The sequence below is a fragment of the Paroedura picta genome, chromosome 3 (genome assembly GCF_049243985.1).
Source record: "Paroedura picta isolate Pp20150507F chromosome 3, Ppicta_v3.0, whole genome shotgun sequence".
Classification (NCBI taxonomy): Eukaryota; Metazoa; Chordata; class Lepidosauria; order Squamata; family Gekkonidae; genus Paroedura; species Paroedura picta.
Window position 1 is genome coordinate 57404181 of NC_135371.1, and position 27545 is coordinate 57431725.

At 40.9% G+C, this 27545-nt stretch overlaps 1 protein-coding gene across 3 annotated transcripts in view; it reads right to left on the reverse strand.

The window, feature by feature from the left end:
- The window catches only part of POC1A (POC1 centriolar protein A), a 99872-nt gene that overhangs the window by 1308 nt on the left and 71019 nt on the right, over positions 1-27545 (reverse strand). For all 3 annotated transcript variants that reach the window (XM_077325828.1, XM_077325826.1, XM_077325827.1), the window contains 9 exons: positions 25714-25885; positions 24221-24400; positions 21862-21969; positions 20240-20355; positions 17297-17430; positions 14249-14317; positions 12642-12740; positions 6437-6496; positions 5003-5155 (listed from right to left, as the gene is read on the reverse strand). In XM_077325828.1, the coding sequence (XP_077181943.1) occupies positions 5003-5155; positions 6437-6496; positions 12642-12740; positions 14249-14317; positions 17297-17430; positions 20240-20355; positions 21862-21969; positions 24221-24400; positions 25714-25874 (1080 nt within the window). In that variant the 5' untranslated portion in view covers positions 25875-25885. The remainder of the gene's footprint in view (positions 1-5002; positions 5156-6436; positions 6497-12641; positions 12741-14248; positions 14318-17296; positions 17431-20239; positions 20356-21861; positions 21970-24220; positions 24401-25713; positions 25886-27545) is intronic.

Below are 27545 nucleotides of genomic sequence, written 5' to 3' on the forward strand. Positions count from 1 at the left end.
ACTGTTTTGGAGCAGGAAGTTAATTCACAAAAAGGAGAAATCTACACACTTACTGATGGTGGTTTTTCAAATATCAAGGCTTATATCCACTCCTGGATATCGTGGGGGAAAGGTAGGGTCACTGTGGATCAATCGTGCATGTTGCATAGGAAAAATTTAAACCAGCCAAAATCAAAATGGAAATCGAATTCAATGTAGACGGGAGGGATTTATTCGGACTGGGAATGGATAGAAAACCCCATGCAAACTCGACCCAGGTTTCCCTCAAGCAAAATTTACTCTCCAGGCTCAAAGAAGGTATCAAGGAACACTGCAGTTTCCCTAACCCAAGTTAAGGAGGGTGAGGAACAAATTACTGGAAACTGTAGTCCCTTTTCTTGAAACCTGGGAGGTGGTTTCAGGAGGCTCACTGGTCCCTTCTATGCTATCCCCAACAGTGGTGGTCACAGACCATCCAGCGTTGGTTGCTTTCATTCTCTGCAGTATTACCGTATATACTTGCATATAAGCCAGGTTTTTCAGCACAGTTTTAACACTGAAAAAGCCCTCCTCGGCTTATACATGGGTAATTGAAATAACAGCCTGCTCCCAGCCAGCCAATCGTAGCATTGCCTTTTGCAACGATCTTGAAAGATGAGCTGGTTGCTCCCAGCCAATTGTAGTTTTGCCTGCTGCAAAGGTCTTGAAAGCTGGCAGCTTGTAGGACCATCAACGGTTTGACTCCCCCCTACCCCTTCTTTTCCTAATCACTTCTTCCAAACTATTCTTTTATTTCTGGGATAAGGTGGGGTGAGTTTTGGAGGTGCTTTGGGATTTACTGTTTCTTTCTTCTTTTATCTGAGGGGCAGCATAGTTTGCCTTTTCTTCTTGGAGTTGTGTTTCTTTTAAAAGTTGATTTTTACAATTCTTTCAGTTTTCAGTTTTACAGTTCTTTATTTCAGTATTTTGTTCTGGGGGGGCACTGAAGCTGTAGTTAGTGGTCCATTCTCCCAGTTTGGCAGCTGATATACTTGTTGTAGGCTGCCAACTTTGGGGTCCATTCCGCACAACTTAAATATAGCAGAAGTCTTATCTTTGGTAAATGCTACAAATTCAAGGTTCCGCATGAAAATCGCTTCGTTGTAGCGCTTTACAGGAACTCCAGAAAAGTGGATTCCCCCCTGAAAAAATCACTACACTTCTGAGCACAAGCTGCAACACATCAGCAAAAGACATGTGCGTTCTCAATGTAGCGGTAGAAAGAAAGTCCCTCCCCCACTCTCACCCCTGAACTTCCGGAGAAGCGATCGCCATTTTCCCCCCTTAGACTGGGGAAAGCAATAAATGAGCGAGGCTTCTCCGGCTAAAGTCCCTCCACAGAAGTTAAGTGAATGTCCGGGGAAGCGAGCGCCCGAGAGTCAGCGCTTATGCCTCAGCAGCAGAAAGACCCGTGGTCAGAACGGCTCTGGATGAGCTCATGTGGAGCGGCGCTGCCTGACAGGTGAGGCAACAGGTGAGAAGGAGCTCTAGAGCGGGGCTGGGCAGTGGCGGTAGCGGCGGCGGGGGGTCCCTGAAGACAAGAGCAGCTCTCGAGGAAGAAGACGGGTGCCCCACCCCCTTCGCAGCCCCCCCAACTACTGGAGTGTCAATCGCCCTGCAGCAAGTCCAGAAACCTACCCCCCCTCACTTTTCAGCATGCCAGCAGCCCACAGTTTGCAAGGGGATCTTTCCCAGTCAGCGTGCTTGTTGTCACTCTCGGCATTTTTCCCCCTTAGACCAGCGAAAGCAACGAACGAGTGAGGCTTCTCCACCTAAAGTCCCTCCACAGAAGTGATTAACACAGTAAAACAAAGCTCCCTACTGCAAGTGTCTTTAAAGTTCCCAAGCACAACACAGCCCCTTGTTCAGCACTGCCTGTAATTTCGTCCACAAATTGCTCCTGTGGGGGGGGGGATTTTTTTTTCTACTCGAGGAGTGTGTAAACAATTAATCGCCAGCTCCTACACCAGCAAAAAAGGTCTTTCCAAAATGATTGAACACATATTCGTTGCAACGGGTGTGTTTGGCTTTTTAAAAAACAGTTCTTAAAGGGAAAGGGGCTTTTCGGGAGCATGAACACAACAGTCCATTGGCTGTTCCGTTTGATTGACAGCCAGGGCGGGAAGAAGCGCAGAAAAAAATTGCTTCCTTTGTTGCGATTCCAGCGAGTCCGGAAACCTGTGGGGAATGAATGAAACGCTACTGGGACTTCTATATTCCACTAAAAAAAACAGGTATGCGGAATGACGAAATCCCACTTTTTAATATAGCATTTCTGCATTCTGTGAACAACTGGCAACATTGGTCCTGGTGCAGAATGGCCCTGGGTACTGTTCTGCTCTGGTTTGCTGGCCTGGGGGCCACTGTTTGCTTCTCCTGCCAGAGCTGTTCTCACAGAGCAGTTCTGTCAGAGCTCCCTCAGGGTGTCTGGCATCAAGACAGGAAAGGAAGGCAATCGTAAGCCGGTTTGAGACTCCTTTGGTTAGTGAAAAGCGGGGTACAAAAACCAGCAGCTATTCATCCTCTTGACTTTTCGGTATTTGTTGGGGGGCGGGGGAAGCTGGATGGGAGAACCTGCGATGATGGAGCATGGATTAAGCACTTAGGCCACCCTGTAAATTTACCAGTAGCTGCTGCATTTCCTGCCCTCGGCTTATATGCGAGTCAATGCGTGCCCAGATTTTGTGGTAAAATTAGGAGCTTCGGCTTATATGCGGGTTTGGCTTATATGCGAGTTTATACAGTATTCCAAAAGAAGTTGTTTACTTTCATCCACAGGACTACATGTAACTATAACTGACACAGCCTCCCCCCTTTTTCCTGGTGTTCTTAGTGAGAAGCAATCTTTTTCACTTCTTTTTAGCAGGGTCCAAATTTGCAGCTCCTTTGTCCCAGAAAAAACAGGAACCACTGAAAACCAACTCAACCTCTACCTGTATCACCCTGGCTTGAGTTTTATTTGTTTGTCATGCGTTGTTATTGTTTTCCATCAAGTCACAACTCACTCCTGGCAACTCTTATGGGGTTTCCCGGAAGACACATTCAGAGGTGGTTTGCCAACGCCTTGTTCCCCAGGTAAATACTGATCAGGGCCAACCCAGCTTAGCTTCCAAGATCTGACAAAATCAGGCTATCCTGGATCATATACTGGAGGATAAAAAAAATGAAGGGCACTGGCATACTTGTATGCCTGTAATAAATACAAATGAAAGTCTAATAAAAGACATATACAGACACAGAATGAAAACTGGCTATCTGTCAAAACATACCAAATTACTATGTCATTGTGTGTGATGGAACACTAATTTGCGAACAGTCCCCAAAGTAAGCAGAATGCTGCAACCCAGACAGCTCTAGTTGAATGTGTGTAATAACCGAGGGGGGATGAATAAATCACAATCTCCAGTAATTCTTATTTTCTTTACAAATGAGAGAATGGATATTTAAAGGAGCCACGTAAAACCTTGCATACTAATTTTACACACGCACATATACCAGAAAGCAGAATACACACTCAGTTGCAACATAAAGGGCCTTTCTTTCAATGTAGGATATTTGATGGCCCTCTGCTGGTCATTCTGTGGCATTGTCCAAGGAAACGCTACTATGGAGGCATCACGCACAAGAAACCCAATACTATGACACCACATGCTTCCTTTCCTGATCTGGTGTTTCCTACAATCTCATTCATTCACTAACATGGAGACATACGCCTGACATCTCAGGGAGTCCTTGACAAGCAAGGCATTCAGTACTCACTGCCCTGTTCCAGCATAGCTTTTAATGTTGAACACTGAAACAAGGAATGTCCTGATGCACAGGGCATACCACCACTCCAGCAGCATCATTCTTCCTATAATGAGTGTCTGGCAGAAAGTGACTACACAACAGGATAAGAACCCCCCTGCTACTCCCCCATGTACACAGCACACCATACCAGTCCACCTTTAGGGCAGTTGTTTTGGAAGGCAGCAGCATAAACATGGCATGAATATTTCAACTGTACTAGAAAAGTACTGTGATTTGAGGACCACAGCAATAAATACATACTCAATTTAAAATTTTGTGCATAAAATGCAAAACTGTAAGTTTGCTGTTTGACTCCACAATGATACAAGCATTTCAGCTTATGGATTCAATCTATGGGGTCCTATTTTAAAGATTAAACTTCTCTTCTTTCTCCCCAACATCATGTTGACCTAAATATGCTTCTCTCACCACAAGACAACAAAATTGTCAATTTCAGCTTCTTTTACACATTATTTTGCTAACACCCATCCCAAAGGGACATTCATTCTGTCCAGGTGACATGCTCTGCAAAATCACTGTAAGCAGTTTTTCCTTTTTTAAACTTGTACAATCAGTCCTGGTTGAACACACAGAAATGTGGTGTCACTGGAAATTTTTTTTATCAATAATAGGTCTAACAAAATGCAGGAGAAGATTACAAGATCCAGAAGATTATAGGATCCAGAAAGGCAATTGTTGCTTACATGCCCCAGGAGCTACTTGGGAACAGACACATTGATCCATGCAGCAGTCAGTACTCTATTACCTAACATTAAGCTCCCAGCTGACCGAAGTTGCTAGGTCTTGTCTGTTTTCCAGCCTCAAAGGTGGTATGCAGTACTTCAAGAATGGCAACAAAACAGAAAGCCCTAAAGACAGAATACTGTCTAAAAATGAGAATGGGAACTACCAGAGTTTCAGAAGAGACCTGTGGGATGATACTCATCCAGCCCAGCATCCAATTTTCACAACAGCCTAACAGATGCCCACAGAAAGTCCACTCAGCCATCACCACTTATAATTGTGGATATATGTATTTATATAATCGTCTTTTGAAATTTAAAGCCAAGCCAATGGCCACCAGCATTATGCGATAAAGACTTTTAGTCTGTTCCAAAACTACTCCTGAAGAATGAAATTGGATGGTGCAGAGAGGCAGAACGAGTTCGAGAAGACCCTTGAAGACATTCCATACCTGAGTGAGAACATCAAGCTGTCCCACAATGTGCTGTAAGGTATTGGCAAGACTCATCTCATCGATTGGAATTGGTTCTTGCTGCTTTCTGACCGATTCTGCAGTCTGAGTTTCTTGTTTATCTGTAACATCTCCAAAATCCATTTCCAACGGCTAGAGCAGGAAGAGAGATTACTTAAAACATCAAATGAAGAAACAGTAGAAGGAAGAGACAATCTGCTCAAAGGAAAATATGCAGTTCAGGATGATATCCAGGAGTGACCAGTTATGAACAGCTGTGCCCATACAGCCCACTGAACAGTGCATGAGTTCTTTGCTCATGATCCACCTCTCTAAAAGAGGTCACCTTCATTTCTCATCAGCAGAAAAGCTCGCTGGGTTCAACTCAATGTGTTTATCATTTAATAAGATTTATAGCACACATACTCTCTTTTCCTTTCCAGCTTGACACTTAACCCCAGTTGACACAGCAAAAATCAGAGTTTAGACATAGCAAGCAAACATGGTTTATTTTAACTTGGGTTAGCTTCTGAAACCAAGGTTCGGCTCACAGACAACCATTCAAAAGTTGGGTTTATTTCGAGCAAATGCTAGTTTTGCTGTCTTTGCTCTCCCAGACGTCTTGCACACAGTTGTGGCTGGCATCCAAACCCACAAAGCAAAGTGAGCTATGCCAGGAAGAATGCCAGGGTGTCTGCATTCTTTTTCACAAACATACACACACACACTACAGTTAAGAGTATGCTCAATAAATCTGCTTCAAAATAATGAGTTCAGATACTGGTCTGACATACCAGCCACAATTAGAGGAAAGGATTATGTGCAATGATCACACTCATTATAGTGAAACAAATCATGGCTTCACCTGTCATTCATTCAATTTTTTCAGCTCAGTCTACACACTACTGTCACCTGCAACAATCACTACACATTTATTGCACCCATTCACAGCCTAGGTGTGTATGGAGGAATTCCTGTACATATGTATTTAATTCTGACCGATTCTGCATAGCATCAGCAGCATAGTGCTAGACAGACTTGGATGATACACTCATAACAATTTGGAAGGATGCAGGCTCAAATTCTAGCTTAAGAATTATTTTGCATAACTAGCGAGGAAAGATTAGATATACTTGTTACATGTTAAAAACTCATGGTCAAGAGCTTTGACTGTTAGGCTTCTATTAGCCACATATTTGAAGACATGTGTCTGCCGTTCAAACATGCCATCACTAGAGAATATAACAGTGGATGAACTACAAACATCTCTCTTCCTGTATCACGCAAATCATCATTCTGCTACTAAAGAGAATAAACAAACCCATCACTAAGCTCTCTGTCCAAATATTCATGAAAATAATGGAACTAAGCTTTACCTTTACTCAACACAGCAACAAAAAAAGCCCAAATTGAGATGTATTCTACTTTGCTTACCTTTTCTTGTCTGTAAACTCCAGATTTTTGAATGTTAACATTGCCAGGGTCCATTGATTTCTACAATAAAACATTCCAAGACAGCATATATTAGACTGGACTTTTTATACAAGTTTTTAAAAAATATATACAATTTTTGTATGAAGTTTCATATACACTACAAATACTCCTATTGCTTTTAGTGGGATTTTCAGAAGTCAGATGACTGCTGCAATACCATATTAAACAGAGCAAATATACCATAATATATAACAGCAACAAAATGCCTTTGCTGAGCAACCTTGGGCTCTCAGCTACAACTGCAAATTATCTGCAAATACTGCATTTCCAAAAAATGAAACTTCTAAGCGCTTTCACTGTTCAATCTCAAAAATTTAGTAATTAACAGCCACTCAGGCACCTTTTCCAAATCATAATAATTTGATGCCAGTGGGGGATAAAACAGCAGCGCCTTCCCCAGTGGATACAGTAGGAGTTTGTTAGGCTGCAATTATGTGGCAAGGAAGGAAAAGGTCAGCCAGGTTTACATGCCACACCATAAAAAGGTAGCTGGCTTTTCCACAGTAGGTATCTCATTCACTAGAGCTTCCTTTGATCCCCTTCAGATTATGGTTTCTACAAACCTATTCTTTAATTTCTTTATGTTAAGATCAAAATAACTGGGTACTCCTTTGTCAATCAATTAAAATACAACTCCACAAAAGCAATGTTATTTCCAAATAAATGACTCAGGGGGTTATCTAATCACTGTAAGACAGTTTAAATTTGCTTCCTGCTATGAATGAGGTGCTGCCTGAGACAATTCACTGCCAGTATGCAAAATTCTACACAGGGGCTTTCTGGGAAAGGTGCTATATAATTATATGACTGCAGAGGCTATTTTAGTTATTATTCAAATGTATTATTTATTCATAACAACCAATCAAACGTGTTTGCTACTAGGTGTCTACAGGTATCAGAAATACTAAATGGCCAGACAGACTTGTCAGTTTTTAGGAACTTTAAATGAGAAGTGCACAATCTCCACCAGAATCTGACAGCTACAACTAAACAATCTGTGAAGGGAAAAAGCCAGTCATATGAGAGAACTGGGGGCAGGGGAAGGAAATTGCCTTGACGGACTGAACTAAGTCGTTTCAGTAATTTCTCTCCCCATCAACAGCAATGTATGTTCACAGAGGTAAAAGTTCTTACCTGCAGAAGGCTCTGCTGACACAAGCAAAGCTGATGCTGTGGAACATAGGGGAAGAGGCAGTGCCACAGATAAGGGTGTCCAAGGTCACCAAGGCTTTGTATTTAATAGCCAATATCTTAAATTGAGCCCAGTAAGAAATGGACGGCCAATGGAGCATCTGCACGACAGGAGTAACATGCAGGCTCTGTCTAGATCCTAATAATATCTGAATCAAAGCATTCTGCACCAGTTGGAATTTCCAAATTGATTTGGAGGGGGGGGAGACTAATGTACTGTGCACTACAGTAGTAATCTAGTCTCCAGGTTATTGTAGTGTGGACCCAGGTGGCCAGATCAGTCATATGAAGGAAAGGGCCATCTTACACAGGTCAAGCTGTGTAGAAATTGGTATATTTTTGGTAGCCATTACAATCATACTGTACAGTAGAATGATATTCTTTCTGCATATTGCTTAGAGTGGGAGGGGACTGAGGGTATGGTCCATTTAAAATCATCAGCATGGTATAGTAGTTAAGAGCGGCAGCTTCTAATCTGGTGAGCTGGATTTGATTCCCTGCTCCTCCACATGCAGCCAGCTGGGTGACTTTGGGCTAGTCACATTCCTGATAAGAGTTGTTCTCACAAAACAGTCCTGTCAGAGCTCTCTCAGCCTCACCTATCTCACAGGGTGTTTGTTGTGGGGAGAGAAAGGGAAAGTGATTGTAAGCCGCTTTGAGAGACATTCGGGCACTGAAAAGTTGGGTATAAAAACCAACTTCATCTACAGCAGGCTTTCTCAACCAGGTTTTTGTGAAACCCTGGGGGGTTTTTTTGATGGCCCTGGAAGGGTTTCTTAAATGGCTGGGAGGGAATTAATTTTAACACTTATCAGGTGATTTTACTATATATGGTCATATTGCCCGCCCTCCCTCCCACTCAGAATGGCCAATGATGGGCCTGGAGGGGGTGGGAACGGGAGGAGACCTGGGTAGGCATTTAGACAACTAAGCTTCCCAATAATATTCTCCACAATCCTATTACTTCTAAGATTTCTCGAAGCCTGAAGAATGTTTGAGAGGTTTCTCAATAGTAAAAAAGTTGAAAAAGGCTAATCTACAGTTTTCCTATTTCACAGGTCAGTAGTTTCTTCACCATTAACTTATATTAGCTTTCTTGACTGGGCTGCACAACCCAAGGATCAACTTAGCTCCACTCTCAAATATTAGCAATTGTCAAATGTTGCAGGCATAAAGGTTGTATCGAACTTTCAGTTTGAGGATCTTCCTAATTAATAGAAAGTAATATTCCTGTCCTCCCCAAAACTTTCCTAGATCTAGTCAAGAAAAATATATCTGTTGCTAGCTAGGGGTTGTATTTTATGCATTAAAATATTAAAATATTTATTAGCCACCTTGCTTCCTTGTAGAACTCAGCAGCTTACATGCATACGTATACATTAAAATGCATCAGGCAGTCTAATGGAGAGAAAAGATTCTATAAAGAATTTCTCATTTTCAAGCTAAAGCAGCAATCATAGCTTAGAAGAAAAGTAAAAGCACACAGCCATCTTTTAGAACAAGCTATTTTAGCATCAGACGAAAGATTATTTTAGCTCTAGCTGCACAGATTAAGAATGACACATTGAGCAGAAGTACTCCCATGCTAGTATCAATTTAGAGACAAATTGATTTCAGGAGTGAGCTTGCACAGGACATGTTGAAATGCATGACAGGATATGAAAGGGGTTATAGAAAACATCCTTACAAATATAATCATACCAGTTAGGTGTTATACAAACAATTATTTGGTCTTGTCCCTGGTCTTAAAACCAACCATATATGCTAGGGCAAAAAGGTATGCAGAAAAAAGCATAGTGCTGTGGAACCATCGTGTATTATGGAAACCATCACCATCACATAACCTGTCTTGGCTTATTACATACCAGTTATAGTCAACGGGCTGTGATCCTGAAGTAGCCTGCTCTTCACGTATGCTACAGCACAGCCATATAGACATTGGAGGATGCTCTCAACCCACTCCCAACTAGGAGGGATTATGTTTATGCCAACTCATCCCTGAATAACATTAAACCAACACTGAGGATAAGATGTGGGTGGAGGGGGTTTAAGATGCTGAGTACCACCGTTCTCCCAGCACCTCTGGTGCTGCCCATTTCTGGCCCCTTTCCCCTACTATGATGGCATGGGGCTTAAATGCCATTTTAACCAGTTTCTTAAAATAGTGTTCTGATAAAAGCATTTCATTCACATATCTCCAAAGTGCTTAAAAATGTCGTAAAAGTTACAGGGCACTTAATTAAAGGAACATCACTTGCTTTTCCTTCATCTTTCTGACATTTTATTAAGACACAAATGGAAATATTTGAGTTAAAAAAGGTCAAATATAGAAAGACTAAGCAGCTTCCGGTACATATTTTTATGACAATGAATTTATCCGTTTTTCCACTTCATCTGGCCTACATTCAGTGATGCACATCCACTGCGCCAAGAAAAGCAACTCACAGACACCCAAACAATGTGCTCAGAAGTACACTGACTTAAACATTAGCTCGTTAATATTGGCTTATTCTGGGGTTTTCTTTTAAGATTTAGGTTTTTAAACAACTGGGATTTTTTTTTCAAATACAGTCAGGAGGTGAAAGGTAATAAAGCAAGAGGCAGGTATGATCACTGGGCACAGGTCTTTTATGGAAGAGTAGCCATGAAAGCCAAACAGGTTTGATTTTTAAAAAAGGATATAATCAAAACCAACAGATACATAAGACAGAGTCTGGTGGTAGCCTCTTAATCCCAGTACTTTTAATGAGAGCTCATACAGAAACAGTTTATAACACTTCGTCCTGCAAAAAGGACATAGTAGAGACATACTGGAAAAAATTAAGACAGACTGGTGTACTGGTATACGAGATGCTATAATTTGCTTATAGAAAGAATAATGATATAATGACACATTCAGAAACAAGAATAAGCTAAGGGACAACTTGCCACTTGTGAAAAGCGCAGTCTTAATTTAAAAAGAGGGGGGGATTTGAATGCTGGGCCTTGATCATCTTCTAATCATTTGTAATATGCAGAAGATGAATAGGTTTTTTTATGCCCTACTTTCCTCTGTCTTGAGGAATCTCGAAGCAGCTGATGATCACCTTTCCTTTTGTCTCCCCATAACAGGCTCCTTATGAGGTATGTGGGGCTGAGAGAGCTCTAAGAGAACTGTACTTAGCCCAAGGTCACCCTTGGTATACAAGGCTTCAAGTGGAGGAGTAGGGAATCAAACCCAATTCTGTAGATTTGAATCTGCTGCTCTTAATCACTACACCATGCTGGAATCCTATCGCAGCAAACAAACAGAAAGAACAGAACATGAGGTGCTTCTTCTCATATCAAGTTGTTTATACAGACTGTGCCTAAATACTTTGTGTTTGAATAACTGGCAATGATAAAATTCAGTTCAGGTGGAAGATCCTTAAATTCTCTAGCTCAGTTGCTTCTTGCAAATTGTTTTTTTTTAAATCACACATTTTGCCCTCTGGTACAATGTTATTCACAAGAAGCCATCAGCAGAAGGGAAAAGATACCATGTTCAACTCAGGTTTCATCCACATGGAGGTCCAAAAATATGATCAGGCTGCCACAGCAACAGTAAGCAAGGCTGTTCCCACTCTGCTTGCTGTCGCTGTGCCACCCTCATGTTGTTCCTCACCCTTATTCCATCATGCTTGTGTAGAATCCCAAACATTTTGGTAATTTCAGTAAAGGGTTTCACAGTTGTGCTATCTGTGACCCTGTTGAATGCCACTGTCACCATATGCAGCTTGTCCATGAAGAGTATACAAAAAAAAAACAGTATTTGATCTTGTATATCACTCTGTGTGTGTTTGGCTCTGAGTACACACACTGGGAAGGTAACATTAAAGCGAAGCATGAAAATGCTACAAAAGTAACTGAAGCTATTAATAGGCAACAGCAGAAGCCTCTTTATTGCAAGCAGCTTTGCCAGAAGTACTCCAGCAGGCAGGCAGAGTGATTCCAACGGATAACACTAAAAGCAATTCCATTATTCCCAGTTGTAAAAATACTGGTCTATTACAATTTTGATTAGTATAGACTATTCAAAATCATAGCAAAATAGCATTTTCACTATCAGGAGCAATGGAATTGTCTGTTCAACCTGTGCAAGGAAGATAAGTAATACAGCCAGAAAACATGGCTTTTGCTTTTTCCCCCTAGTATCCTCCTAGAACAGCTGAAATTCCAAAGTTCTTTTTTTCTACATTCACAGACAAAAAGAACATCCTTTTCTGTATGCCAAATTCTGAACAGAAATAAATAACATAGCTATTTGTGTTAAAACTGACTTCCTTAGGCAAGCTTCGTATTTACCTTTCGTTCCCCATTTTAGCAGTCCGTTTTCTAAACATCTGCAGGCCTTCCCTGGCCTTCAGTTTGGTGCCTGTCCTCTTGCTGCCTCACCCACTGCAACTGCTGCACATTTGTTTGTCCCACCCCTTCCATAGTTGACATCCGTTTCACAGGTTCATGCATGCAGATAAAGATGTCTTCACATCAATCATAATGATTGTAAAATAATGAATGTGGACGATACAAACCTGCTGAGACTGCTAAAAAAACCTGTCTGACAGGATTCTAAAGTACTCTACTACTAGCACATAGACATCAGATAAACTCTACACTGTGGCTTTCTATGCAATGGTTTTCCAAAAAATATCAATGTTCAAGACTATACACATGTTAAAGCTAAACTTTTGCCATCCTTAATACTGCAGAGGGGAAACCAACTCTGAATGTGGAGAAGGCAGGCAATCTGGCTTTGCAATCTGAAAACCGCTTTACTGGGCATAAGCACCAATGAATAGACCACAGCAGGATTCTGAGCAGATGCTTAGGACTGTTCTCTACATTTCTGAACCACACAATTTTAAATCATCTGGTCTCACACAGTAATCAGCTAAGGAGCTTAAACATTACACTGGTTGCAAGGGCATGGACCTACCACATTGCTAAGAGCACCATTCACATTCATGCTGTATTTTCGTGTTTTCAATACATCGCCATAATCTGCAGCATCAAAGTTTGTCTTCCAGACCATTACCTGCAAAATAAATAATTCAAAGAATGCAATTACTTTAGCATTGCTTTGGAAACCATATTAGCATGCATGGGCTTACAAGTGTATCTTTGTCAGCATTTTATGGGCCACCAATAAAAAAATCTTACAAGGGAGCCCACACACTTCCTGAAAAACATGAAATGTACCAAGGGAAGTACAGCTTGGTGTAGTGGTTAGGAGTGCGGACTTCTAATCTGGTATGTCAGGTTGGTTCCGCGCTCCCCCACATGCACCAGCTGGGTGACCTTGGGCTCGCCACAGTACTGACACAGCTGTTCTGACTGAGCAGTAATATCAGGGCTCTTTCAGCCTCACCCACCCCACAGGGTGTCTGTTGTGGGGAGAGGAAAGAGAAGGCGAATGTAAGCCACTTTGAGACTCCTTCGGGTAGAGAAAAGCGGCATATAAGAACCAACTCTTCTTCTACTGGCAGGTGCCATGGCACTCATGGGAACGACACTGGGGAACCCTAGTATAGAATGCACATGTTTTTTACATCCAGTCAATTAACACCAGCTTTGCAATATTGATAAGGTTTATTTAACTCTTCATGCCTTCATTTTTGCCAGTTTGGTTCAGGGTCCTGTAGCACTGACCGCCACCTACTAAGCCTTGCAAGGTCTGTGTCCAGCATCTGGAATGGGAATGCTTTCTCTCCCATATATATATGTGTCTACATTCTTTTGGGTCAACTAGGAAGGATCTGCTCTGGTGCCACCCACTTCAGACACAAGGATCTAGAGCAGAGGCCTCATTGCAGTGGCACTGCAATTTATGGAGCAGGCCAGCCAAAGATCAAAGTTTAATTGATATTGCATTTCATTTTCCAGTTGTTACCTAATCTGGGTTATGATTTGTTAAGAAAAATAGTGGGTTCATAAATATTTTAAACAAATAAATTAACATTACTGTCACCATCAAGTTAATACCTCTCTATACTCCCAAGTTATTAGCATTTTTGCAGTCTATGTCTGGTTTTATGTTTTAATTTAAAAACAAACCATAAGCTACTCTTTCTTACACTGCCTTGGCATCTTTAAAGGATAATGGTTAGAGTTTTAAAGTGCAGAAAATTGACTGCTTTAATGTAAAGTAACTGCCATTTATTTCTGATCAGAGGAAACTTTGCAGATACTGAACACAATGTTTGAGCTCTTGTTAATACCAACACAACAATTTCTGTATTTCACAGTTCTGCCCAATAAATATCTCAGGTTAACTGGTCACCCAATTGTTTGGAAAACTCCACTTGTGAGATCGGATAGGGTTACATTCACGAACATGCTAATCATGCAAATGATGGATAACTTTGTGGATTGTCTTTACCTGGGTTTAGCCCCTGGCACCTTGAAACTGAACCCTGATACTGGCACAGGTAAGAAGAATGACAGAACTGGGTAGCATTACTGTGCCAATGGCATCTTATTCTAAATCACAAGATCAATATATAACTGACATGAACTTGCATTAAGAGAATGTATAGACAATACCTGCTCGTCAAAGCCCCCAGAAGCAAACAAATCTCCAGTGCGTGAAAAAGAAACACAAGTAGCTGGCCCCTGTAAATGATGAAAGAATATAACTTACACACTATAAAACACATGCTACATAATAAATTATTGAAATATAAATTTATTGATAAATGGAAAAACAAACTGGTGCAAAAGAATCTAAATGACTCTAGACGTCAATAATTCTAAACTTTAAAATCCAAATACTATACAAGGTGAGAGGGTCATGAATCTGTACAATTATGCATTGCCATCAAGTTTTACTTTCTTGTAAGGGCATCACAAGACTGGAGAAGACACACATAACCCCCATCTCTTTTCTTATGATCTGAAAGATGTGTCCTAGGTTAGTAACAACCACAAAGCATTACTACAGCTCTCCTAACAAAAATTATCTTGACGTACTGTCCTCAACAGGCAATTGCGATACATCTGCATGAAATAGTTCTGTGATAATCTAATGATCAGCACACAGGGAATACAATTTAAAACTACTACATGTAGCTTTTGCAAAACCTCTATGTGATGAACACTATGAAACATGTATTGCTAAGCTCCACTGACTCCACCAGATGACTACCTAATCTACCTCAAAAAAATCCCTTCTGCAAAGCTGCTCTAATTATTCTGTTTACCAAACTTTCTGTTTACCAAACTACCAAGCACTGAAGACCTCACTTAGGAACATACATCAAGCCATATATATGTGAGCTTTCATTTTGGATGAATGGTTCCAGATAGAGCTTCAGGTTGGTAGGGAAGTCAACAACTGTTGATCTTATTTCCTGGTCTCAACCATATGTCATTTCCCAAATACATTACGTTCCCCATTAAAGGAACTTTGTATCAAATCAAACAATGCAAACCCCCAATGCAAACCCCCAAGTCCTGTACAATGTGGCTTTTCCAGAAGGCCTTTTACCAGTACTGTTTGTACTCTGAATGAGAGTGGTATGTGAGAGAGATTTTTCTGATATTTTAATATTCTTATTATGAGCAAGTTTTGATCCCAGTCATTTGCATTTTGTGAATTTTTAAAATTCTTATACTATTAGTTGCTCAAAGCTTCTGGAAGAGCAGGGCAAACTGTTTAAAGTTAATAAAAGAATGTCAAGCTTATCAAAGGAGCTGGACTTGTTTTATTCTTTTGTACATTTAATCTTGGCTCATGTGTGACACTACAGAAGGCTATGGCTTTTATAATAAGCTTAAGTATTAGCCAGATACAGGTTTAGTGTAGAATTCTTTGACACTAGCCTAAGATTCTACTTCATCTTACACTTTTTCTTGGTTCAGCCTTTGCAGTAAGTTTTTATTTCTTGCCAAGCATTCTATTCTATATGTCTGTTTAACTGTTTTCCCAATATCAATCATGATTACAGGCGTGTCTTTCTCATTCTGTCATTCAGGACTAATACATCTGATAGCAGCAAATTTGAAACTTCATATAGTTGAGAAACCTACGAACAATCATATCTGCAAGCATATACTTGGATGCAGATTTCTCTGACCATCCAAGAATGACTTAGTTGTAGAACATTCTGTTTCTGTACAAGTCATATATAAGCAACAAGCCTATTTATTCTAAATGCAATCACAACATACCACAGTGTACAGTTGCAAAATGTCAGTACAGAGTAATACTCCATCTCCCTAATGATCCTTCTGGTATGAACAATAAGCACCATTATAATTAAAGACAGTAATGTAAACTCGGCATCCTTCCCTATGTAAACTACCACTAATCAGCTGCAGTGAATTCCTGGTACATCAATGGTTACGTCAAGGCATATCTAGGAATCCAGGGCTTTTCTCATGACTAGCTGTTCCAGAGCACTAATCATCTGTCAGAACAGGAATCAAGTCTGAGCCAAAATCTCCAACACAAACAGACTGGGAAAAAAAATTAACATGCTGCTCATGTGGGTGACTAATATTCCCCATGGACGTGATGCTGGGTTTAGAAATACTCATGCCTAGCATTGCTTTCACCCACAGTTGTTAACACCATTCCACCATCTTGGCATGCAGAACTTTAACCAACTTTGGTTGGTTTGATTTCTACACCCCTTCCAGGAAAAGTGGGATTTGGCTGCTCATCATCCACACACTCATCACATTAGGCTATGGCAACATGATCAGTACAGAGTTGCCTTTGAAGATGGTTCAGAAACCTCAGCTGGTTCTAAATAGGGTAGCAAGTCTGTTGATTGTTATAAAGACAGGAAATCTCTCTTGCCAGTTTTGAAGATGTCACTGATTCTTACCTTTAAAACTAAGAGTATTTCAAAGACCATCTGCAACTATAGAAATCTGCCCAATCTTCATCAGAGGTCTTTTGAAATGACAAGATAGCTTCTACACACAGGTCTTTTGCTTCAGCGGCACCTCATCTATGGATTATCTTCAAATATGTCTGGAGCAAGCTTTCTCAATCATCAGGGTTTCATAAAACCCTGGGGTTTATTACCACCCTGGAAGGGATTCCCAAATGGGTGGAAATTAATTTTTTATACTTTTTAAAATTCATTAAATATTTATCAGGTGATGTGACCATATATGGTCATGTCGACCTCCCCCCAAAATGGTTAATTATAGGCCTGGAGGGGTGGGAAGGAGATGGGCCCTGACTGGGCATATACCTAACTATGCTTCCCAACTATATGCTGTGCAATTGCACCACTTCTGAGGTTTTTTGTAGCCTGGAGAATGTTTCAGGGGGAAACTTGCAGGTCACAATCAGAAGATATAGCTAAAATACTTCAATTAAAACTTAATGGAGACTCAAGGTCATTTTACATACATTTTCCCTATATATATATAGAAAATAAAGGAAATGTGGAAAATTTCCACATGGGGTAGGGGGAAAGATGTGTATACCGTTATGTACTATCATGTTCAAAAACAGCATGTTTCTTGACATTACTTCATACGCTAAGAAATCATCACATATAAATGGTATACAGAGTTTTGTTGTATGTGCAACCTCTAAAATTAACTATTTGCTTATCAAGCCATTCTCCTCACCTGGTGACCATGAAGTGTATAAAGCAACCTCCCCTCTAGTAAATCCAGTATTTTTAGAGTTGAATCATTGGAGGCAGTAATGAGGTAGTTTCCAGAGGAGTGAAAAGACAAAGCGTTCACTGAAGCACTATGTACTAAACAAAATAATGCATAACACATGTTACTAGACCTGAAATAGGTTAGGTACAAACCTATTTACATAGAACTGAAGTAAGTTGGGTACAAAATAATTCAAAGGAAATGGTTGAAAGGAAATTTTTTTGTTTATGATTTTTATACAACATCGATGTTGGTTTTTCCAGCACTATAGAAGATTATACTTACACATTGTTTTTGAAATCCGGCACCATGCCACAGAAAGTTTTGTACTGATTAACTGCAAGTTTAAGAAGACATACCATACTCCAAACACAGAAATGTATTTTAACGAGATAGGTCCCAAGTGTCACACGTTACAACAATGCAGAATTCTGAGGCAGAGCCAGTCTCAGCAGCCACACTAGCGAAGAACCCTTCTGTTGGGCCGGATGTACTTGCAAGTCCTTGCACTTCCCCACAATTTCCTTTACATTCTTGCTTTCTCTTCCTCAGTCGCTGACTACTCTGCCTGACCTGAGGCCATGTAGTTCACCTATGACACAGGCAGCCTTCAGTCACACAGCTCAGTGACAGGAGGAAATTGGGGAGACAAAGACTTGAAATTCCATGGCCCACGAGCAACATTTGTTAAATTACCTAATCCAGAGGACCCAGGATTTAAGACAACCTCCTAAAAAGGTTACACACACACGTTCATTATCGGATATAACTGTAACTTGTATGTGAATATTCAAAATGGCTCTATTTTCAGGGGGGGCATTCTTTTGAATAAAATCCTAGAATAGCATGTGAGTAAAGACTGTAAGCCATAAAAATATGGCTTAGATATTGTGAGAATGAATTTCTAGACCACCCCTCCCTGTGGACAGGCTCGGGGCAGTTAAAATCATAAAAACCTATAGAAAGCTAAAATCATAAAATATCAATCATTAAAAATGAAATACAAGACCAGACGGTAGTTGTCAATGCAAAGTAGGAGTACAAGCTCTGACAGTTCGTTAATGGGGTAAAACTGTATAGATCCCAGTTCTGATTTCCTATGGTGGAGGAGGGGAGGGGAGGGAGGCCTGTTTCAATGTTTCATTACTCGTTTTGGCCTCTACCATATGCCAGGTGGAATAGCATCATCTTAGACTTATCAGACCTTTGATAAGACTGATAGGGTTCGGATCCCTGCGGGCAGCTTGTTCCACCAGGCTGGTACCAGGGCCAAAAAGGCCTTGGCTCTGGTCCAGGCCAAACATATTTCTTTGGGGCCAGGGATCACCAACAGGTTGGAACTCACAGAGCATGATGTTCTTCGGGGGAGCATACTAGAGATGCAGTCTCTCAGAGACCTTGATGGTAAGATGGTGAAGGATGATTGAACATTTTCTGATGAAAATCAGACCTATTTGCTATTTATGGCATACACTATATATATTCCAAATAGGGGTCAACCCTTTTGCATTCATGAATACAATGGGCGCTATACTGGGGGTGGGAGATGGAAGAACTCTGTGGACGGCCTCCCCCTCCCCCCCAGGACCTGGAAAGGCTGCAGGCAGCTGTTATGAAACTCACTGGCAGGGGCAGGTGTCACGCAGCAGGGATCTGCAGCCTCCATGCCACAGGGGTGCGGGACAGAAGGCAACTGGCTGGCAACTGGACAGACAGCAAGCCAGTTCGAGGAGGAGGTACTAAGGAGCAGGACAGCCATCTCAAGAGGGTATTAAGCACTGACTGGCACTTAAGCCATTAGACACGCACCTCTTCCAAGGCCTTACCAAAAATATTAACTGGAACAGATAGTAAAGTTGAGATATCTTTGGATACTTAAATCTGATGACTGAAGCAGTAGACAAACAAGGCAGATTTTTCTACAAACTTGATATAGAACTTAGTTTGCAGAAAAATGTGAAATCTAAAAAAATAATCTGGACAGAGAAAAAAAATCCAAAATGATAAAAGGAGTGCCTGTAGCTTTGAACAGCAGATTCCCTCAATGGCTATTACTAGGCAACCAAAGTAGTCCAAGCCATCAGTTTGTCAATAAAAAGGTAGAGGGAGGGAGACAGGGCCCTTTCCAGTCCTACTTCAGCCTTCAAAGAAAGATTCATAGGGGCCAAGCCTGACTAGAGTGCCAGGTCCAGGTTGGGAAATTAGTGAAGGTTTTTGTGGTGAAATCTAACGAATGCAAGGGTTCGAGAGGGCTGAAGCCTCAGTATGGTATAATGCCACAGAGTCTACCCTCCAAAGCAGCCGTTTTATCCAGAGGGACAGATGTCTGGAATTCAGCTGTAATTGTCGGGGATTTCCAGGTCCCACCAAGAGACAGGCTGTCATTTACTGGTTATCAACATGTTCTGTTTATTGTTGCAAACATGTTTTGTCAGTCCGTGTCATCATCAGTTCAAGGATCTGCCTAAGATCGCGAAGACCTGTTACCAGTCACAGCAGACAATACTGACCCTCAGGCCGCTTCTTTTATTCACAATTCTCAGTCCAACTTAATAAAAATCCACCATAGCCATAGCAAGGCTTTACATGTATTAAATGGTCTAATGTTTTGTAATCTGCCTGTTTATTAAGGTTGTACATAAGGTAAACATACTCATTTAAAAAAATGATCATCTTGGACAGATCATTTTATTTCTATTTTTATAGAGTTTGCACTCAAAACCAATACCTAACTCCCTGAAACCCTCAGAAAGAGCAAAGATACAGCATAGGGGCTGTACTTTGACAGATGTGTCTGAAATTGCAGACTTCCCTCCCAGCATGGGTGGAAGGGCTACTCTGGATCTAATGCTTTGAGAATCTAGGCACTGGCTTAACATAACATGTAACAAATGTGATACTTACCCTGATAATGCTGCAGGAGCCTGTTCATCCTAACATCCCATACTTTCACTGTGTTGTCTGTGCCAGCTGCAGCAATACATGTGCCACTAGGGTGAAAGTCAACATGAGGCACAAACCTGCAACGATTAAAATAGAAATGAGTAAAGTGTTCTTAAATCTAAAAGAAACAGGCATGGAAGCTTACTGCAGAATAACAAGAACACAACGTATTATGGAACCATTAGAATATATCTGTGAATGCTAGATTATTTCCCACCAGGGGGAGGGGGGTACAGAATCTACAATAAGGTGATTGACAGTACCATCCATTGATTTATGAAATCAGGAAATATTCCATGATGCACCAGCTACTTTAGGAACAGACAAAAACAGTACTGCAAAACAGCTCATTTCAAGGAGCCCATACACCCTCTGCAAAACCAAAACACCTCATCATTCCAAACTGCATGCCTTCCTTTCCTTAACATGAAAAGTAAGTTTAACTGTTCAGCAAATAGTTCAGCAATAATCAAGAATGCTTTACTCAGCTGCCGAGGAATAAAAAGTACTCAGCATACATAAGTCAGGGAAAAGGAAACTTTCCCTTACAAGGCCTGACCCAATGTCCAGAGGTTAAGCACAAGCTCTTGCCAGGGTCCCTTGCTTAAACACATCTCAATTACTAGAACCCCTTAGTTATGACAGGAATTATATTCTCTCCTAGAGTTTATATTCTCTCCTACAACTCAATCACTGCAATGAAACATCAGCTCTTGCAAAGGCACATTCAGAAGGAATACTCACCACACAAGACAAATGGAATGAAAGTTACCTTGCCACTAACGCAGTCTGGGACAGGCCTAAAACTTGCACAATTACATGCAAATCTGCAAGAAGCAGCTGGGCACAAATGCCCCTCAATATTATATAGGCATTTGTTATCTATTCCATCATGTGGCCCTTGAAGGACTTATCACAGTGCAAAAAGCAAAGGGTGTTCATCAAAGACAACACTACATGCGGAATATAAAGAAAGCGAAGTTCTTAAGGGCAGGAAGGCATGGAGGATCATTGTCCATGGCAGGGGTAGTCAAACTGTGGCCCTCCAAATGTCCATGGACTACAATTCCCATGAGCCCCTGCCAGCAAACACTGGCAGGGGCTCATGGGAATTGTAGTCCATGGACATCTGGAGGGCCGCAGTTTGACTACCCCTGGTCCATAGGGTCACGATGGGTCGGACACGACTTCGCAACTAACAACAACAAAGTTCTTGTAGGCAATAAGTCACTGGAAACCTGTCATTCTTTTCAGCTGTTTTTATCTAATCTTCGCACCCACACATACCAAGTTTCTCTTCCTTCTGAATCTTGACATCTCTCGCATGCACTTTCAAAGCCATTATTGCCCCAAACTTCTGTTTCACTGGGCAATAATGAAGGAAGTGGTTCTGCCATTACATTGGCTTTAGGAGTTTTAAAAGTATGACTGCCAGTGCTGGCCACATTTGCAGACTCCAACACAAATTCTATTTTTAAAAATGTCACAGGCTGTTTAAGTGACAAAATATATACGTTTAGTTTTAATACTTTTCATAAAAATGATAAGCTGAGGAGGCCCCAAGATATTGTGTGGATACTTGCCCACCATGCTCACAGAAAGAATGTATGCACTCTCTGCTTGCTTTATCCCAAAGTTTGACAGTTTTGTCATCACTAGAAGATACTATCAATCTTCCATCAGGAGAAAACCTACAATAAAGACAATTAAGGAAAATTTAGAAGCTGTAACAGAAGCTGTATCTGGATTACCCTCAGTAATAGTGAGATAATAGCTGGGTGTTTTTTTAAAAATAAGCCTACTATTTAGCACAGGAGCCTTATGTTAAGATGCACGGATAATTCCTTCCTTCTTCTACTTATGTCAAATAGTTAAGTTGATTATATGTTCAAGAAAGTGGAATTCTCCATACAATTCTCATGAGATGTTTAAACTACCCAATAAAATTGTAGCAGAATATTCAATACAGTACAGGAGTCTTTCCTTTTCTCATTGACCACCAAGTAATAAAGGTGTGTGCAGACAAACCCTTGTTTTCTATTTCTAATTCCATTTGTTATCCACACTAAAATTCTAAGACTCCGTGGTATTAACAATAATTATTACCACTTTAAAATATGAAAAAATCAATAATTCATGTTTAAAAAACCCTTTTAATAAGTAGTAGTTCTGGCATAAGAGGTCATCTGTGGCATTTCAATTAATTTATTTGGTTTATATACCACCCTTCCCAAGGGTTCAGGGCAATTTACATTAGGAAATCAACATTACAGTAATTTCAAATAATGCAATACATTTAAAGTAAATTACAATTAACTAAAATTGTTAAAAACATCATTAAGCAGCATGGGGCATTCGGTTCCATCTGGGGAGGGGGAGTAAAGAGCTCAGGCAAGACGTCACTAAGTTGATTTTATTTAGTAAATCTATTTGCACTCATCCCATGTGCATGTCTTCGCAAGGAGCCCAATTCCATTGGTGGCGTATGGACCTCAATCATAGAACTGGTGGAACAACTATCTTATGAAGAAGAAGAAGAAGAGTTGGTTCTTATATGGCGCTTTTCCCTACCTGAAGGAGGCTCAAAGCAGCTTACAGTCGCCTTCCCATTCCTCTCCCCACAACAGACACCCTGTGGGGTGGGTGAGACTGAGAGAGCCCTGATATCACTGCTCAGTCAGAACATTTTTATCAGTGCCGTGGCGAGCCCAAGGTCACCCAGCTGGTTGCATGTGGGGGGAGCGCAGAATCGAACCCAGCATGCCAGATTAGAAGTCCGCACTCCTAACCTCTACACCAAACTGGCTCTGTGGAACTGTTTAACATCCCGCAGGGTCCTGATCTCACCCAAGAGGCTGTTCCACCAGGCTGGAGCCAGGGTCCTGGCTCTGGTTGAGGCTAGCTTTACTTCTCTGGGGCTAGGGACCCTCAGCAGATTTTGTGTACTGGAGTATAGGCTCCACTGAAGGACATAGGGGTAAGGGCAGTCCCACAAGTACTTAAGGCCCAGGCTATTTAGGGCCTTAAAGGTTAGTACCAATACCTTGAACCTGATTCAGTCCTCAACTGGGAGCCAATGCAGCTGGGCAAGCACTGGTCAAATGTGTTCTCTCCACCTGGTACTGGTAAGGAGCTGGGCCCGATGCATCTTGGGCCAGAAAGTCAGAATGCACAGAATTTCACAGCAACATTGTTCTTCTACGACACTGACACCCACACATAAGTAAAGAATGACCAAAAATTATGGTCACTTACACCATGTTTTCTGTATATGGAAAAACATCTCGGGTATTTAAACCCTTTAAAAAAATCTGATTTTGATTAGAGTACTTTTTGGCCCCAGCCAAATCTTGCCCCCAAATGTGTGCAAGCACTCAAGTAAAATCCTACAGTTGCTATTGGAAACAATACAATACACTGGCTTCTACCAACATAAGGACTTTGAGGACATTTGCTCCCCCGAGAGATATTGGAATATGATTTGCACAAGCTTTTTCACATTTCTCTTAAGGAGCTTTTAAGTTAAACAAAACTAAACACAATGGAGAAGGGGGGCTGTTCTGTACACCAACCTGTTTTAGACCTGGAAGAACAGTAAAATAGAGAAAGTTTGGTTCAAATGAATTGATTTATTCCATACTTTACTTGAGTTGTTTATTACATACATTTCATACGCTGATTTCTAAGTCCAGGAAAGCCAAATGAAGACAGATATTTTGCAGGAAGGGTTTTCTCTTGGAAATATTTCATTCTATTCAAAAAATATGTGAAGCTCTGAAATATGACTAATTCCCAAATCAATTTGTATGTGTCTTTAAAAAAATACGGTTCATTTCTTGCTATGAAAACTTCAGATGCTTATTTTGTCAAATGAAAACTTGTGATGATGCACACATTAAAAAATAAACCAATATTATCATACAGGAAAATAATTGTACTTACTTAGCACAGCGAACCCAGTTTATATGCTGACTTAATGAGAATAAGAATTTTTGTCTGTGGACAGCCCACACTTTAACAGTTTTGTCATCAGATGCTGTAACCAGTGACTGGCCATCATTAGAAAAGTGAACACTTCTGACTGTTGCTGTATGAGCCTTGAAAGCTGTAGATTCTCCTTTGCTTAATTTAAGAAAGAAAAGTTTTGTTAAAATAAAAAGGGGAGAAAACAGCACAACAGAAGACCAAATTACTATATTCTAAACAGCCTTTCCCTTAAACAGAATTGTCTACTCTTTCCAGAGAACTGTTCATATTGACAATAAAAGGAATTTGTTGACTCAAAATTCAAAAGAAATCCTAAATGTAGTACCAGACGCAGCAAAAGAAGGAACTCTTCTGCTTAGATGTAGTTCCTGGAAAGCCTCTTAACTTCGGACGATTTACATCTGTGTGCTCAGAGTTGATAAAACAGAATGTCTGAAGTAGCAAAAATCAAACGGTGTCCTATTAAAATGGTTTGTTCCAATGATGCAACATGAAAGAAAATCACGTACACAGTGGCGCAAAAAGGGAAAGGGCACATAAACAAGAAGGGTGTATGATGAATTGGAAAAGCTTTATGACCACTGGTCAATTATAAACATACATGGCTTTGCTGTGAACATTTCCTGCACAACTACGTAGTAAATTATAAATATTTTACATGCTATTGTGTATAAGTCAAGTGGCTTCATTAAAACTAAAAGCTGTCTACTTTTCCTAGCTTAAGACAGATGTCCAAAAATGGATACTTCAGTGGATACTCAGTTGCCTCTTTAAGAGCTCCTGTTAGCTGGCATGATTTCTTTTCTAAACCAGTGCATTTGTTTCTTAAATGTGGATACACTTCCCTTTCACTAGAAAACTACACAAAGAAAAGGTAGTCGTAAAAACTCACTATTGTAGAACATTTGGTTACATAAGCCATGCAGTCACTGCTCCCCATGGAAACCTTATGAAATACTTCAATACAGCCAGATTTGCGGGGTGGAAATTTTTCCATGGAAGCTTTTCTCAAATTCAAACTTTTTAATGGTTTTGTTTTTCCATGGGGGAAAATCTATTGGTATAGTGTTATTATTTTATAAAATTAAAAACAATGGGAGAGGGACAGGATCCTGCTATATACTAGTCTCTTCCAATCTCAGAAGCAGTATCAGTACTTAGAAAGGAGACAAACAAAGACTCCACAGAGAAAGGCAGGGCCAAACCACAGTTTCTCACCTGTCTTTCAAGCCCCTTGTAAGGGATGTTATAATCTGGTTGCAACTTGATGACTTTTTAAACACACAACACTGACAGATTGATGCCATTGCCAATACAATATTAGATTTTGCAGCATCAAAGTTTCAGTTTCTTCCCATTTTTTTTCTTCCCAAGCCTTGAAGTTCTCCAGTGGCAAGGCAAGTAATATACGCACCTTAGCATGAAGAACAAAACTAGCATATACTTACACACTTGGCACCCATAAACGAACCATTTTGTCTCTAGAGCCTGAAGCAATCAGGTGCCCAGAAGGTGAAAACTGAACACACATTACTGCATCTTTGTGTCCCACAAAGCGATACGCTCTCATTTGAGGTTTCATACTCCAGATCATCAAACATGAATCCATAGAGCCACTTACTAGATTAAAAAAGATAATAGGAACCTCCTTTTAATTACACTGCAAATAGTTCTCTCATACTCACATGCACACATGAGTAATCTGCAGGAATCCCAGCTACAAGCCTCAAATTCACAAATCAGAGAGCTGGAAGCCAGCATGCAAGTTACCTCTGGCAACAGCAGAATTCCTTTAAAATATGCCTCTTTGAATACATCCCATCCTCTGAGCAACAGCAGCCATTTCCAAATTAGTCTTAATACTGTAAAATTTCCTAAGATTCAATTATTTTATTTACATTCATTTTCTATAATCAGCCTTTCTCACTGAGATTCAAGGCAGATTACACAGAATAAATCAGTACAATCAACAGAGTGGGACATAACCAGTAGCGGGGTACCTCAGGGCTCGGGGCTTGGCCCGGTACTTTTTAACATATTTATTAATGATCTAGATGGGGGGGTGGAGGGACTACTCATCAAGTTTGCAGATGACACCAAATTGGGAGGACTGGCAAAGATAGAGACAGAGTTCAACGAGCTCTGAACACAATGGGAAAATGGACAAATGAGGACAAGATGCAATTTAATAAAGATAAGTGTAAAGTTCTGCATCTGGGTCAGAAAAATGAAAAGCATGCCTACTGGATGGGGGATACGCTTCTAGGTAAAACTGTGTGTGAGCGATACCTTGGAGTACTTGTGGATTGTAAACTAAACATGAGCAGGCAGTGTGATGAAGCGGTAAAAAAGGTGAAAAATCACAAGATGTCATAGTCCCATTGTATACGGCACTGGTCAGACCACACCTGGAGTACTGTGTGGAGTTCTGGAGGCCTCACTTCAAGAAGGACGTAGATAAAATTGAAAGGGTACAGAGGAGAGCAACGAAGATGATCTGGGGCCAAGGGACCAAGCCCTATGAAGATAGGTTGAGGGACTTGGGAATGTTCAGCCTGGAGAAAAGGAGGTTGAGAGGGGACACGATAGCCCTCTTTAAGTATTTGAAAGGTTGTCACTTGGAGGAGGGCAGGATGCTGTTTCCATTGGCTGCAGAGGAGACGACACGCAGTAATGGGTTTAAACTACAAGTACAACGATAGCAGAGCCTCTTGTGGCGCAGAGTGGTAAGGCAGCAGACATGCAGTCTGAAATCTCTGCCCATGAGGCTGGGAGTTCAATCCCAGGAGCCGGCTCAAGGTTGACTCAGCCTTCCATCCTTCCGAGGTTGGTAAAATGAGTACCCAGCTTGCTGGGGGGTAAACGGTAATGACTGGGGAAGGCACCGGCAAACCACCCCGTATTGAGTATGCCATGAAAATGCTAGAGGGCGTCACCCCAAGGGTCAGACATGACTCGGTGCTTGCACAGGGGATACCTTTACCTTTACAACGATATAGGCTAGATATCAGGAAAAAAAATTTCACAGAGAAGTTCGCTCCCCCTCACTGGCAGTCTTCAGCCAAAGATTGGATACACACTTTTCTTGAATGCTTTAGGATGCTTAGGGCTGATCCTGTGTAGAGCAGGGGGTTGGACTAGATGGCCTGCATGGCCCCTTCCAACTCTATGGTTCTATGATTCTATGACAGTGAACTAGGATTTCACCTGTAGAGATCTGGTATGCATTTCACCTCAGCATACACTTGATGAAAGTTGGCTCCTGATTACAAGACACTTA